The sequence below is a fragment of the Hyla sarda genome, chromosome 8 (genome assembly GCF_029499605.1).
Source record: "Hyla sarda isolate aHylSar1 chromosome 8, aHylSar1.hap1, whole genome shotgun sequence".
Taxonomy (NCBI): domain Eukaryota; kingdom Metazoa; phylum Chordata; class Amphibia; order Anura; family Hylidae; genus Hyla; species Hyla sarda.
The window spans coordinates 54,609,833-54,625,940 of record NC_079196.1 but is presented as its reverse complement, the minus strand read 5'-3'; the positions used below and the strand labels follow the sequence as shown (position 1 = coordinate 54,625,940).

The following is a 16,108-nucleotide window of genomic DNA, read 5'->3' as shown; positions in this document are numbered from 1 at the left end:
AGTGACAGTGGTCAGATGTGCAAAAAACGCTCCGGTCCTTAAGGCCAAAATGGGCTCCGTCCTGAAGGGGTTAAAAAGATTGTCCCACTATTAACACAGGATAAGGTATTAGTGTATTATGGTGACATAGGGGTGTCCTCGAGAACAGTGGTGACTGATGATTAATTCTGACAGGAGATTCAAAATTCCTTTCTCGAGATTGTGAAGGCTCCCAGCTATCGGCGCCCTAAGAAACATGCACTTAAATAATTATTGGGACCACACCCAATGAATTTCATGGCTCATCTGCAGGCACACTGTCCCATGACAGACGTCACCGGTAACATACCAGCAGCTTCAGTTTGTTTATTTCATCATGTGGTTCACATGTCACTTTCTCCAGTCCTATGGAGTCTATTTTTACAATATAGAGAAGCCATTTTCCATTGGTGATTTCTTTTGGCCACTGAATGTCTAAAAATGCCGTGCCCAGTGACTTAAGAGGCCGTCCAAAATTAGTGACCTGAAAAGTAAGAGACATAGGGAGGTTAAAAGAGCAAGTAGAACTAAAAAAGAAAGCAGATTGTTCACTGGAAAGACGCGTCATTTGATATATGATATAATTTGAAAATGCTCGGCAAAACATGAACTGATGGTATAGTATTGGTTCTGCATGAACAAAGGAACAGATAACCATCTGAATTCACAGTTGGACATATTGCTTTGGTAGGCAGCAAGGTCCCTGCAGGGACCAGTATAAAACCACTGTCTCAGAAGCCATCCATGAACTGTATTATTTTCGGTCATATTAACCTCTATCGGAGATTGTGTCAGGTGTTTTTAAAAATGTTTAAGCAAAAACAGTACAGCAGCCCTATTATTGTTGTCATTATGATGTAAACCTCAATGGACTACATTAGAAGTCAATAGAATCCATCAGTCCCCATTTGGATCTGTCACAGGATGGATCTGCACTGTATAATGTCTGCCAATATAAGTGGAATCCATGACACTTGTGTATACACAGCTTTACAATACCGTACAAACGACTCAGCAAATCATTTAAATGGGCACTCTCATTAAAACTAATGTTTTGCTATTGCATTCCTTATGGTAAATAAAAAAAATCTTTCTAATGAACTTTGTTTAAAAAAAATGAAGTTTTCTATGTTTTATTTGTGTTTAAAAAAGCTGCCACTAGGTGTCTCCCTACTTGTCCAGAGCACATTTCACCCCCATCTCTAGGACAGACTTTGGACTCCTGCTGGCCTGGCAGAAGTCTAAAATCAGGAAATACAGTCTGGAGTACTGAGAGGGGGTGCAGCCTTAGCCAATCATAGCTCATCTCACACTGAACTGCTCTGGGCTGTGTGTAGCAGAGTGAGGGAGGAAGTTCTCCCCTGTATGGCTTTAGATGATGTCACTCCTGCTGGGGAACGCCCCTTCCCAGTCTGTGAACCTGACTGTATGAGACTGAGCAGAAAATACAGAGCAATATCAAGGTAGAAAACTAAAAAATAATATAAATACAGGGAGTGGTTTATCATGATGGGGGCAGTGAACTGGGAGGGTTATAAAATTTAAAGGGGTATTCCAGGCAAAACCTTTTTTTATATACATCAACTGGCTCCGGAAAGTTAAACAGATTTGTAAATTACTTCTATTAAAAAGTCTTAATCCTTCCAATAGTTATTAGCTTCTGAAGTTTTCTGTCTAACTGCTCAATGATGATGTCATGTTCCGGGAGCTGTGAATGTTGGAAAATATCCCCATAGGAACTGCACAGCTCCCGGGACGTGAGTCATCAGAGAGCAGTTAGACAGAAAACAACAACTCAACTTCAGAAGCTAATAACTATTGGAAGGATTAAGATTTTTTAATAGAAGTAATTTACAAATCAGTTTAACTTTCCGGAGCCAGTTGATATATAAAAAAAAGGTCTGGCCTGGAATACCCCTTTAACAAGATCATGAGAGGTACTCTTTAAATATAAAAAATTAAATGCTGATGAAACTGAGTTGATATATACAACCCAAGTTTTATAAACGTCCAGACAATTTCCCCACTTTGATACATATTTCATGTGATTTTAGTTTTTTAACCTGATATAAAAATTTAATTGAGCCAAATCCTTTTTGAATATATTTTTTTTTTTTACTGCGGTAAATGTTTTATCACAAAGTAAAATGTCACTTAAGGCTTGTGCATTATCCTGTTTAGGCTGCAGGGGGCATTCTAACTTCAAAAATGATGTAAAGACATCTATGTCGCCAGCTAAATACTCACCCTGAATTCAACGTTAACCAGACTCCCTACTTCATCTTCTGTTTTCATCGCACTTTCTCCAGTGACTTTACCTCCAAAGTACACCTGAGAAGGATCTGCAATCCTATTAAACAAAAAACAATAGGATGTCATACACATGATGGGACTGGAAAGTCATGTGACTCGGCTTATAGGTTTTTATTAATTTCTTAATATTATCCTGCAATTGTATTGCTTATTTTGCAAGTGTATTCTTTCTCAATAAATAATTAGCATTTTAAGAAAAAACAAGACGTGTTACATTCCATATAACAAGCTATATAATGTAGGAAATCCAACCAGATCATATAGTATTTCCTAAGTGCCTCATCTGCATCCCATTAGTCCATAAGGGCATTTTAATAATAACTTGCCATGTAGAACAATGACTTGTCCAGGCTAAATGCCATACAAATAAGAACCTCTCCATAAAAATGGATGGATGTTCCAGCATAACTTCTGAATGGCTGGAGATATTCCAATAAAACTTGGTACACATCTTTCTTATATGTCAAAAAATGTATAGTAGAGATTAGGGATGTCTTCGCATGCAAGTCTATAGGACTTCTGGTACCTCTCCTGATCTCTCAGGCTGCAGAGATGTCCTGGGAGTCTTAAAGGGGTACTACGGCCCTAAGACATCTTATCCCCTATCCAAAGGATAGGGGATAAGATGTCTGATCACAGGGGTCCCCAGCAATCTTGCATTCAGCACCCACCTCAGGGAGCTGCACACCGCGCTGCCAGCTCAGATTCTGCTGTGTGACGACCACTGGGCCGGAGTATCGTGACGTCATGACTCCACCCCCGTGTGATGTCACGCCCCGCCCCCACTATGCAAGTGACGGCCGTTAAGCCCCCTCCCATAGACTTACATAGCGGGGGCGGGGCATGACGTCATACGGGGGTAGGTGCTTAGTTCAAGATTGCTGGGGTCCCCAGCGGCGGGACCCCCGCGGTTAGACATCTTATCCTCTATCCTTTGGATAGGGGATAAGATGTCTTAGGGCCGGAGTACCCCTTTAAACATTGGGATGGCAGAAGTAGTATATATAATTGTTCCCTGGATACTCAGCTAGTTGTACATAAAGTTTCCTATTCATATATTCTCAACAGGGCAAGTCTGGTTCTACTGCGTTACCATTTTGCTTTGCTTATTGCAGGACACTTATGTACTTTAAAGGGGTACTCAGCCCCTAGACATCTTATCTCTTATCCAAAGGATAGGGGATAAGATGTCAGATCGCAGGGGTCCCACCGCTGGGGACCCCCGGGATCTCCGCTGCAGAACCCCACTATCATTACTGCACAGAGCAAACTCGCTCTGTGCTTAATGAGCGGCGATACAGGGGCCGGAGCATTGTGATGTCAGGGCTCCGCCCCCTCGCGATGTCACGGCCCACCTCCTTATTGTAGGTCTATGGGAGGGGGCGTGATGGCCGCCACGCCCCCTCCCATTGACTGGGTATTGAGGGGGTGGGCCGTGACGTCATGAGGGGCGGAGCCGTGACATCACAATGCTCCAGCCCCTGTATCGCCGGTCATTACGCACAGAGCGAGTTTGCTCTGTGCAGTAATGATAGCGGGGTGCTGCAGCGGAGATCCCGGGGGGTCCCCAGCGGCGGGACCCCCGCGATCTGAGATCTTATCCCCTATCCAAAGGATAGGGGATAAGATGCTAGAGGCGTAGTACCCCTTTAAGTGTCATTGATACTTGTCTTAAGTGGTGACATATAAACTTACCCAGATAAAGAAAGTAGAAGTTCAACCACAACTCGGGCCTTAGCAACTACAGGTCTGAGATCTGGTTGTGAGCTGGTCCTGTGAGGATAGATGAAAAATGTATACATTTACATGTCGTAGTCCAACATATTACCTAGATATCTAGACACCATCAAAAAAATAGCTGAAAACTAAAACAAAGCACATACAAATCTTAAAATACACCTTAAGATGGCAACATTCCTTGTACTGAAAGGAAACTATAGTCTTTTCAATGGTATTGAGGAGGATGGGAGCTGAGCTGCAGGAAACCCAGCACATCCACTACATAATCTATCTGCTTCTGGCTCCTTTCACTGTGTATGCAGGGGCCACAGCTTAAAGCTTAAAGGGGTTCTCCACCATAAGGTGATTTTAGTACGTACCTGGCAGACAGTAATGGACATGCTTAGGAAGGATCTGCGCTTGTCTTGTGGCTAAATGGCTATGTTGTGAGATTACCATAATACTGTGCCTAGCTTTTTGTGAACTGGGTATTTCCTGTTGGAGTTCGTTCTTAAACTACACATCCCATAGTTCCATGCTTTGAAGTTTAAGGTCACTTTCCTCCCTCCCACACATCCGCTGCCCCATAAATTGAAACACAGATGAGTTGCATTTCACTGAAAAGACCAGTGTTTTCTAACCAGGGTGCCTCCAGCTGTTGCAAAATGATCTTTCTCCTACCCAGTGGTTGTTCCACCCATTGAAGCAGGGCAGGCTACCTTTACACACATGATTAGTGATGTCACGGACTGCAACCTGGAAAAACCTGAGACCTGAGTAATTTTGTAGGCTGTTAAAAATTAATATTGGGGCAAAAATCACAGAATTGCGAGACTACATCACACACAGGTACAGACACTATATTATGAACTACACTAACTTTACAGCCCTTGTAGCTTAGTCAAATAAAAATAAAAAAAACTTTTAATGACCATCCTAAGGATCAGCCATTAATGAAAAAGTCCTCCAAAACCCTTTACCTACACAGAATAAGTAACAGTTAGACCAGAGACATGTCCTAAAACAATAAGGGTGTAATGACTTGGAATTGGTGTAGAATAGTTGTGGTGTAGCCTCAGTTAAAACCAAACCCCAATAGTTTGGATGAATTGGAGCCCAATAAGTAACCGCAACATTTCATCAGTAACTTATAGGGGTACTCCGGTGGAAAACTTTTTTTTTTTTTTTTTTTTAAATCAACTGGTGCCAGAAAGTTAAACAGATTTGTAAATTACTTCTATTAAAAAATCTTAATCCTTCCAGTACTTTTTAGGGGCCGTATACTACAGAAGAAATGCTATTCTTTTTGGATTTCTCCTCTGTCACGACCACAGTGCTCTCTGCTGACCTCTGCTGTCCATTCTGGGAACTGTCCAGAGCAGGAGAAAATCCCCATAGCAAACATATGCTGCTCTGGACAGTTCCTAAAATGGACAGCAGAGGTCAGCAGAGAGCACTGAGGTCGTGACAGAAGAGAAATCCAAAAAGAAAAGCATTTCCTCTGTAGTATACAGCCCCTAAAAAGCACTGTAAAGATTTGTTTAATAGAAGCAATTTACAAATCTGTTTAACTTTCTGGCACCAAAAAAAAAAAAAAAAATAATAAGTTTTCCACTGGAGTACCCCTTTAACAACATAGATTTATCATAAAACTTGAGGAAACTCTATTTTGTTTTCTATGAATCAGAAATATTGAGAACACTTACGTTTCCAAAGTGAGAGGGATCTGCAGCTCCTTGGTGTCAACTGTTATACCAATAGTACTCATTATGAGATAGAACGTCACCTGAGGGAAAATAACACCTTATTAGTCATCTACATATTTGGAGAAAAATTCCAGAATTTCATCCTCATTTGCATGTGCATGTAGATACATAAGAAAAAGAATGAATACAAAAGCAACTCAGACCAGTCACAGTTAAAGGGGTACTCCGGTGGAATTATTATTATTATTTATTTTTTTAAACTGGTGCCAGAAAGTTAAACAGATTTATAAATGACTTCTATTAAAAAATCTTTACCCTTCCAGTACTTAGTGGCTGTATGCTACAGAGGAAATTATTATTTTTTTAATTTCTTTTTTGTCTTGTCCACAGTGCTCTCTGCTGACACATCTGTCCGTGTCAGGAACTGTCCAGAGCAGCATAGGTTCGCAATGGGGATTTTCTCCTGCTCTGGACAGTTCCTGATACAGGCATCAGGTGTCAGCAGAAAGCACTGTGGACAAGACGAAAAAGAAATTCAAAAAGAAAAGAATTTCCTCTGTAGCATACAGCTGCTAAAAAGTACTGGAAGGGTAAAGGTTTTTTAATTGAAGTAATTTACAAATCTGTTTAACTTTCTGGCACCAATTGATTTAAAAAAAAAATGTTTTCCATCGGAGTTCCCCTTTAACCTGTTCTACAATAAGGGTCTAAGGGAGGTTTGCAGACAACCCCTCTAAAATGGGAGTTGTGGTGCCTCTTGAGGAATTTTCTGGTGGAAGATGCAGAGGAAATACAGTTTTAGGGTACATTCCCACACGGCGTATTTGCTGCGTATTTGCTGCGTATTTGCTGCGTATTTGCTGCGTATTTGCTGCTGCGTATTTTATTTTCTCTGTTGAAGTCAATGGGTAGGAAAATACGCAGCACCAAATACGCAGCAAATACGCAGCAAAATACGCCGTGTGGGAACGTACCCTTACATGGAGGCTATTCATATTATACCCCCTTTGTAACAGAAATCTGCTCTTTAAAGGGGTACTCCACTGGCCAGCGTTCAGAACATTTTAGTTCCGAACGCTGTGTGCGCGCTGCGAGGTCGTGCACGCCCCTCATGACGTCACACCATGCCCCCTCAATACAAGTCTATGGGAGGGGGCGTGGCGGCTGCCACGCCCCCTCCCATAGACTTGCATTGAGGGGGCGTGGTGTGACGTCACAAGGGCCATGGCTGACCCCCCCCCCAGAACGCACACACAGAGTTCGGAACTAAATGTTCTGAACGCTGGCCAGTGGAGTACCCCTTTAAATACAACTCCACAGCAGCCCACATATCATGTCTGAGGAGAGGAGCAGGAGCATGTCCTCATCTTTTTTAGAAATAGGGGTGGGTGGAGATAGGCACAATGACCAATCCAATTCAGCTGCCTTCTTCCTGGACCTAGCAAGCATCACTAATCCAAGCATGCATCACTTACATTGGAATCTCTTTTGAATGGATTTCCAAGATCGCACTCCACTTTGGAGCCATTCTGATTGGATGTGCAGAAAAAGTTTCGCTCCTGTGTTTCCATGAGAGAACAAAATGTTAACAACAATGGCTACTATGTGTAGATTAATATTCATAATGATGACATCTACATTGTATTACTTACAGGAGTTTTCCCTGTGTCCTTGAATGATGAGAAGGATAAGGTGTCGGGTAGATCTGCAATAAGTTTGGCTTCATGGGCATCGTCACCATCTTTTTTCGGATTCTTTGGATCTGAGGGTTTATTCGTCACTGTGATTTCCAAAGCGATAAATTTCTGATTTTGTAATGCCAGAACTGGAACACCGTTTTCACTGGATTGTTAAATGGGATAATGACAGAATCAGAATTGCACTATGTGACCAATTACAACTTTTTTTTTTTGACTATTTAGTCTGTCAGCTTGGAATTGGCCATGTTTATGCGACTGAAGGCTATATAAATGTATTTGTAACTATGACACTTTAATGGTTCCTTTATTTAAAGCATTCCCAGTGAACTTGGGCCTCGTGTACAGTACCTGTGTAAAGTCTTTTCCTGGGACTCTTGACCATTTATGCTATCAACTACATCATCTTAAATAATTGGGAGTAGCCATGCTACAAATATAGTTGAGTAGCAACATGGTCACCGTTTTTACAATCTTGACATCTTATTTAACACTCCTTCCCCCTCTCCTGTTGATGCACTCTAATATACTGCTTTATTCGGTGCTGAGGCTGCTGTAATCACATGGCTTTATTAACCAGCAACAGCTTATATGTCCCTGTTCGTGTAAGATATTGAAGTTATTGTAGCTGCTTCTCCCTCAATTTGTCATTCTGTCCATCCTTCCATCTTTCTCACAACAGGGAGGAAGTAAAGGGCAGTAGTAATTTTGGCCTCCTCTCATACTGACACATATTAAAATAAGAGTGCAACATGAATGTCATTAAGCTAGTAAAGCAAATATAGAGTATTAAATGTTGAATTCTAGATAGAAAAACTTAAAAGGGGTACTCCGCCCCTAGACATCTAATCCCCTATCCAAAGGATAGGGCATAAGATGGCTGATCGCAGGGACCCCGCAGCTGGGACCCCCGCAATCTCTGTGCAGCACTATCATTCAATTAGAACACTGAGTGCGGGTGGCAAGGGGTTGTGAGACCCCCTCAATGCCACACCCCCTTAATGCAAGTTTACAGAAGGGGGCGTTATGGCCCCCTCCCATAGACTTGCATTGAGGGGCCGTGCCATGATGCTACGAGGGGCATGGCCGTAACGTCACGACCCCTTGTTGCCCGCACCCAGCATTCGGAACAAAACGCTCCGAATGCTGGTACAGCAAAGTACCCCTTTAAGGTGTATACACTGAGAGGTTTTAGGTAAATCACTGGAAGCTTTTTCTGTGTATTTTTTACATATAAAAGCAAATACGTATTGGCACTATTCAGCAACTATAAGGTTTTTGTTAATAAAATGGTTAGCTGGAGTTCAAGAAGAGCATGTCTCTGCGGCCAGATATTAGCTGTAAATCAATGAGGAATCCCAAAAGCCTTTTTCCACTTTGCGTTTTTTAAGTTTGGCTTTTTTTTTATCCTTTCGCCATTTTTTCGCTCTTTTTGGCATTTTTCAGCTCTTTGGATGTTTTGCAAAGTCGCAGCATGTTGAGCCACTGGCTTTTTTTCCCCCTGAAATCGTGGCGTTTTTCTCCCATATAAGTCTGGGACACGTGGGTTTTAACTTTGGCATTTTTGCAGGTGGTTTTTATTCTTTTTTGGACTTTAGCAATCCAAAAAAGTGATGGAGATAACTTTTTTAATATAATTTCGTAGGGTACCATTAAAAAAGAATATTAAAAAAGATACAGTAGTGATTATCTTTATTATAACAAACTTTAACAAAATTTTTAAATAGGGATCAATTTATGTGTGCGGGCAGGGCACTAAAAATGTAGCCGACAATAATAAAAATGTAGTGTGTGTGTGTTTTTTCCCTAAATTTTTTAGGTAGTACTACTACTTCCAGCATGGAACACACTGTTCCATGATGGGAGTAGTATTACCTGTACTAATTGATAGATCCCCCCGGCTGTCACTTCTGACACCCATTGTGATCCTCCTGTATAATGTATAGATGCGGGTGGCCGGCCGCTCTTCTATGGTCCCCTGCACTGCCGTATATATACACCTATTCATATTTCCTGCAGAGAGTTGTGATTGGCCAGATGGTTCCAGCCAATCACAACTCTCTGTGGGAAATATGAATATGTGCATATATACAGCAGTGCAGGGGACCATAGAAGAGCGGCCGGCCGCATCTATACATTATACAGGAGGATCACAGCCGGTGTCAGGATTGACACTCGCTGCGATTTGTCTATTAATGCAGGTACTACTGCTCCCAGCATGGAGCAGAGTGTTCTCCGTGTTGGGAGCAGTAGTGCCTGCAGTTAAGGACAGATCACAGCGGGTGTCACTCCTGACACCCGCTGCGATCATCCTTCATCCCTGAGATGCAGAGCGGCTTTATCCTGCGCTCGCATCTCTGCTCTGTACTCCAGCCAGCCACTCACCATTCATATTTCCTGCTGAGAGCAGGGATTGGCTGCCACCATCCGGCCAATCCCCACTCCGGGCAAAAAATATGAATGAGTAATGTGAATTTCTATTCACATCACTGGCCAGCCCAGAGTATAGGGCAGAGATGCGAGTGCTGTATAGAGCCGCTCCGTATCTCTGCTATATCATGGATGATCGCATCGGGTGTCAGGAGTGACACCCAGGGCGATCTGTAGTACCAGAACTACTGTAGTACAGGAACTATGCTGAGAGTCGTATTACTACCTAAAAAATATAACAAATAAAGAAAAAAAGTGAAAAAAAACACACACACACACACTACATTTTTACTATTGTCGGCTACATTTTTAATGCCCTGCCCGCACACATAAATTGATCCCTGTTTAAAACTTAATAAAAATTTAGTTATAAAAAAAATATAAATTTTATTAAATACATCTTAATTTTTTTCCATCACTACTGCATCTGTTTTTTTTTTTTTTTTGGTACCCAACAAATTTTGAAAAAAAGGCAGAGGGGCCAAAAATGCAATTTCCACTCAAATGCAAAAACGTAAAATTTTCGGGCGTTTTTTTCACACAAAAACACACAGGAAAAAAAACAAGGGGAAACTTAGTCTTAAACAAGTCATTTAAGAAGTGCTTTCCTATATGCAGTACTAAAACTTCCTCAATAAGATTTAACAATACTCTCTATATCTTCTTTACCACTGAACCCATCCCCCCCCCACACACACACAGAGGTACTCCGAAGGGAATTATAAAAACCCAAACTGAAAGCTGTCACTAGGCCTCCATATCATAAAGTTCAGACCATCTTTCAGTAGTAGTAAACCAGGCTTTCAGTGAATGAATGTTACCTCTTCAGTTCTGTGTAGGCGTCTGCTCCATCCTTACTTACAAATTTGTAAGAGATCTTCATATTACTGTTACAGATATTGTCTTCACCGCATCCTTCTTTCAAAAACTGAACCTAAATAAGTTAAGATAAAAAATTACCAATAATGCACAAATATGCTACAAACTGTATACAAGATAAATAATACAACCGGCCCTAAAATATTTTCCTTGGGCTGTGGTAACAAATTCTATACCTCTCTAGTAACTTTTTTGGGCTCATTTGCATTCTGGATTGGTGTAAGTTCTGGCAGCGAACTGCTCTGCCTCTTCTTCCGACGGACATTTTTGATGTCTACAGTAAGAGACACGGGAATCTGCCGCAGTCTGTCCTTAATATTATCCTGTAAGAGTCAGATATTTGTCTGGTCAGTTTTATGTGCACGGCACTAAGGAAATTCTACATTTAGAGATACTATACACAATTGTTGAAAAAAAAAAACATCATCTGCATTGTAAAGTTGGCAAATAAACCAACAATCATTGAAGTTATATTATTAATTATTACTATTACTGCAGAGTTTCTGTTGCCCAGAAGAAATCCTGTAGCTATGTGTAGGATGAAGTATTAAAATGAGAATGATAAAGCTGTAGGAAAGTGCCTCAAAATAAGTCTCTTTACCACTAATCTCTTCAGTGGGTTTAGTTCCCCCCTGATTTGTGTCTAAGGCATCTCTCTGGCCAACAATACCCTGCTCTGGGTTGACAATGGGCAAGAACCCTGAAATAGCTGTTTTGTCGGCGATACCCTGTTCTGTTTCTCTGGGTAAAATAGCATTTTGGAGCCAGATTGATTCCTTTATCAGGTCTTTATATAAAGGAGAATGAATTTGCTTTTGATTTTACCATTGAGCACTGCCTTAAAGGGGTACTCTGGGAAACTGAACTTCTTAGACACTTATCCCCTATCCCCGGGGGGATGAGTATCTCATCACGGTGGGTCTGTCCGCTAGGGTCCCCTATGATCTCCTTTATGGGGCCAAGCGAAACGATCGTTGGGGTTAGGGGTAGGTAAGGTCTGGCACCCTGCTGTATTCTTCATCTCTGCCTGTTTAGTCAGCTGTTTACATTATTAGTCCTGCACTTTAATGTATTCCTGTATGGTTTCACCTCCTGTTATTGATTGTACTCAGCTGCATTCTGTTACACACGTTCAGTATGTGTCCAGGTTTTTACCTACCTCATGTCTGTCTGTGTGTTCTGGTGCCTATAATATTCTGTCTGCTCTATGTTTTTAAAGGAGTATTCCAGGCAAAAACTTTTTTTTATATATCAACTGGCTCCGGAAAGTTAAACAGATTTGTAAATTACTTCTATTAAAAAATCTTAATCCTTCCAATAGTTATTAGCTTCTGATGATGTCACGTCCCGGGAGCTGTGCATGATGGGAGAATATCCCCATAGGAACTGCACAGCTCCCAGGACGTGAGTCATCAGAAAGCAGTTAGACAGAAAACAGCAACTCAACTTCATAAGCTAATAACTATTGGAAGGATTAAGATTTTTCAATAGAAGTAATTTACAAATCTGTTTAACTTTCCGGAGCCAGTTGATATATAAAAAAAAGTTTTTGCCTGGAATACCCCTTTAAGCTGTTATTTGTGCCCTAATCAAGTATAATTTTTCTTGAATAATTCTGTGTGTGTGCACTATTGTTCTTTTGGTTGGTGTTACCTTAATAGCGTAGTATAGAATATCTATACCTGTGCACATAAGTCAGTCCACTTACCTGTAGATGTAGCATTGTTTCAGCACATTTCACTTTATTTTGAGATCTCAGTTCCATTGTGTTTGTTACCGGTCCTGTGAAATTGGCAATTCTGGAGGACAGGCCTAGGCTCTGTCTTACACTTTCAACTTCAATTGTGTAACCGAGAGCTAAGAAGCAGAGATGGAAATGATTTTAAGATCTGTCATAGCAGCTTTCAAGAATAAATGAAAAAAAAATAATAATAATATGTGAAATGCACTTACTTAATCTTGGATTGTAGTCTTTAGGAATTGCTGTATACGACAAACACACCTCTACTGTTAAACTGATGAACAGAAGGATATTTTAAAATAAGTCTTAAAGCAATATATATGTACAGGATCACAGTTGAACGCCAAACATCTTATATGTTATATCCTACCAGATTCCACTGGATACCACACAGTTTTTCTTATTATAATCTATCTTGTCTGGCGTCACTTTAAGGGTCTTCTGGATGCTAACCACTGGACGTGACCTAAACATAAAAAATATACATAAATGGTAGATTTGGACAACTGTAGGATGACATTGCATGGTTTAGAGCAAGTTTATCTTACCTAAATATACTTATAGAGTCTGACAAAGATCCCACTGCAATATCTGGATATGAATTCCTATCTAGATCCATATTTCCTGCGATGGAGTAGCCAAAAGATTTGGTGTTTGTACTTCGGCCATCAATGACCTTCACGGAAGGAAGACACAGTTTTAATAGCATTATATTTGTGAATCCATATTTATATAAGCCCTTCATAAATTATCTTTTAGGCCATGTTTGCCTAGTTGAAAGCCTTCTCATCTAGGGGTTTAAACAAGACTCTATACACTATCTTTAAAATGAGGTTTCTGAAACAAGGGTGGGTCTAATCTACCACAGAAGGAAGGATGTAGTAGTAATATTAGAATATACACTGCTCAAAGTTAACATATCCTAGATCTGAATGACTGAACTAATCATATGAAATACTTTCGTCTTTACATAGTTGAATGTGCTAACAACAAAATCCCTCAAAAATGATCAGTGGAAATCAAATTTTTCAACCCATGGAGGTCTGGATATGGAGTCACACTCAAAATCAAAGTGGAAAACTCCACTACAGGCTGATCCAGCTTTATGTAATGTCCTTAAAACAAGTCACAATGAGGCTCAGTATTGTGTGTGACCTCCACGTCCCTGTATGACCTCCCTACAATGCCTGGGCATGCTCCTGATGAGGTGGTGGATGGTCTCCTGAGGAATGTCCTCCCAGACCTGGACTAAAGCATCCGCCAACTCTTGGACAGTCTGTGGTGCAACATGGCGTTTGCGGATGCCGCGAGACATGATGTCCCAGATGTGCTCAATCGGATTAAGGTCTGGGGAACGGGTGGGCCAGTTCCTCTTGCAGGAACTGCTGACACACTCCAGCCACATGAGGTCTAGCATTGTCTTGCATTAGGAGGAACCCAGGGACAACCGCACCAGCATATTGTCTCACAAGGGGTCTGAGGATCTCATCTCGGTACCTAATGGCAGTCAGGCTCCCTCTGGCAAGCACATGGAGGGCTGTTCTGCCCTCCAAACAAATGCCACACCATTACTGACCCACCGCCAAGCCAGTCATGCTGGAGGATGTTGCAGGCAGCAGAACATTCTCCACGGCATCTCCAGACTCTGTCATGTCTGTCACATGTGCTCAGTGTGAACCTGCTTTCATCTGTGAAGAGCACAGAGCGCCAGTGGCGAATTTGCCAATCTTTGTGTTCTCTGGCAAATGGCAAATATCCTGCATGGTGTTGGGCTGTAAGCACAACCCCCACCTGTGAACGATGGGCCCTCATACCACCCTCATGGAGTCTGTTTCTGACCGTCTGAGTGGACACGTGCACATTTGTGGCCTGCTGGAGGTCATTTTGCAGGGCTCTGGCAGTGCTCCTCCTGCTCCTCCTTGCACAAAGGCAGAAGTAGCGGTCCTGCTGCTAGGTTGTATCCCTCCTATGGCCTCCTGATTTACTGGCCTGTCTCCTGGTAGCACCTCCATGCTTTGGACACTACGCCTCACATTGATGTGTCTTCCTGGATGAGCTGCACTACCTGAGCCACTTGTGTGGGTTGTAGACTCCGTCTCATGCTACCACTAGAGTGAAAGCACCGCCAGCATTCAAAAGTGACCAAAACATCAGCCAGGAAGCATAGGAACTTGCTAATTGCCTATTATTTCCACATGTTGTCTGTTCCATTTGCACAACAGCATGTGAAATTGATTGTCAATCAGTGTTGCTTCCTGAGTGGACAGTGTGATTTCACAGAATTGTGATTAACTTGGAGTTACATTGTGTTGTTTAAGTGTTCCCTTTATTTTCTTTGAGCAGTATATTATTTACTGTGTGTGATAGGGAAATACTATTGTGAGCCCCACTGGGGGGCAGAGACTGATGTGAATGGTGACAATCTATGTACAGTGCTGCTCAATAGAGTACTAGATGTTTGGAGAAGATTTTACCTAATGTAGTGGAATGACCAACAGAATTAATTTTGCCAAGAAAGTACATCTTGGTGAGTGGATTATTCATGGAAATTTAACAAAACTAATCCACATGAATACAAGACCAGTTGTTCCAGTTGTTTATAGCAAATATGGACAACTGCTCCACTAACCAAGCATTGGATTTGAAAAATCTCCCCATTATGGGATCCAATATAAAGAAGGAAAACACTGTACAAGTGAAGTCATCATCTGGAGAAGACTTTGCATCTAACAAAAGTCCATTCATAGTAAAGATCGGAACACTATGGTCAGAATGTTATGTTTTCCTAGCAGGGACACGGAATGAGAAAATGGCATTTAAGCAACAGTCAGCTTATTGACGTGGTTACCCATAGGAGGCCCCTTGCAACCAGCATAGAGTAGAGGCATAGCTAAATGGGGCCAGAGGTAGCAGTTACACCCAGGACCTACCTGAGGGGTGCAAAGGCAATCTGCTGTATCAGTGATATAAATGGTACATGGTAGGTGGTCTTAGGGCACAGGTTATTCAAGTTATTTTTTTAATTTGGAAGAGTTTTCCAAAAGTGGGTAACTTTAATGGAGAGTAAAAGTATATACTTTTCTTCAGTATTATTAATAAGTAATTAATTCATTCATTTACTGAAAATAACCAAATGTTAAGTTTTGTCCAGATGGGCAAGATGGATTATGAATACATGACCAAGACAAGAGTGGATTCAACACTTTTGATGCTTGTAGTATAAAAATAAAATGAACATCATATACCTGTGATGGTTCTCGAATAATACCATCTTTGGAGCCATGAAATATATAGACTTTTCCAAAACCATCAGCATACGGTGCTCCAACTCCAATGTCTAATAAGAACAAAATATACAATTGTACATTAGCTCTTGTTAACAGTTATTTCTCCTAAATGTCAAAAGGAAAGGATGTTATATAGAAATGACATAGCAATATATATATATATATATATATATATATATATATATATATATATATATATTGATAACTGACAATAGAAAATGGAGGGAACCATGTAATTCAGGATTTTACATTTTTTCTGTTAGATTTTGCAGTTTTCCCCAGAAAGCATTGCTTTATAGATTCCTTATAAACTGTGGA

The 16,108-nt window shown here is 41.1% G+C and overlaps 1 protein-coding gene across 3 annotated transcripts in view; it reads right to left on the bottom strand.

Annotated features, from left to right (window-relative positions):
* Positions 1-16,108, bottom strand: part of ITGA6 (integrin subunit alpha 6) — an 86,513-nt gene that overhangs the window by 12,411 nt on the left and 57,994 nt on the right. For all 3 annotated transcript variants that reach the window (XM_056533401.1, XM_056533403.1, XM_056533404.1), the window contains exons 8-20: positions 15,749-15,840; positions 13,052-13,179; positions 12,874-12,969; positions 12,716-12,777; positions 12,471-12,619; positions 10,939-11,085; positions 10,705-10,817; positions 7,409-7,598; positions 7,232-7,315; positions 5,757-5,836; positions 4,027-4,104; positions 2,266-2,368; positions 329-502 (exon numbers count right to left, since the gene is read on the bottom strand). In XM_056533401.1, the coding sequence (XP_056389376.1) occupies positions 329-502; positions 2,266-2,368; positions 4,027-4,104; positions 5,757-5,836; positions 7,232-7,315; positions 7,409-7,598; positions 10,705-10,817; positions 10,939-11,085; positions 12,471-12,619; positions 12,716-12,777; positions 12,874-12,969; positions 13,052-13,179; positions 15,749-15,840 (1,496 nt within the window). The remainder of the gene's footprint in view (positions 1-328; positions 503-2,265; positions 2,369-4,026; positions 4,105-5,756; positions 5,837-7,231; positions 7,316-7,408; positions 7,599-10,704; positions 10,818-10,938; positions 11,086-12,470; positions 12,620-12,715; positions 12,778-12,873; positions 12,970-13,051; positions 13,180-15,748; positions 15,841-16,108) is intronic.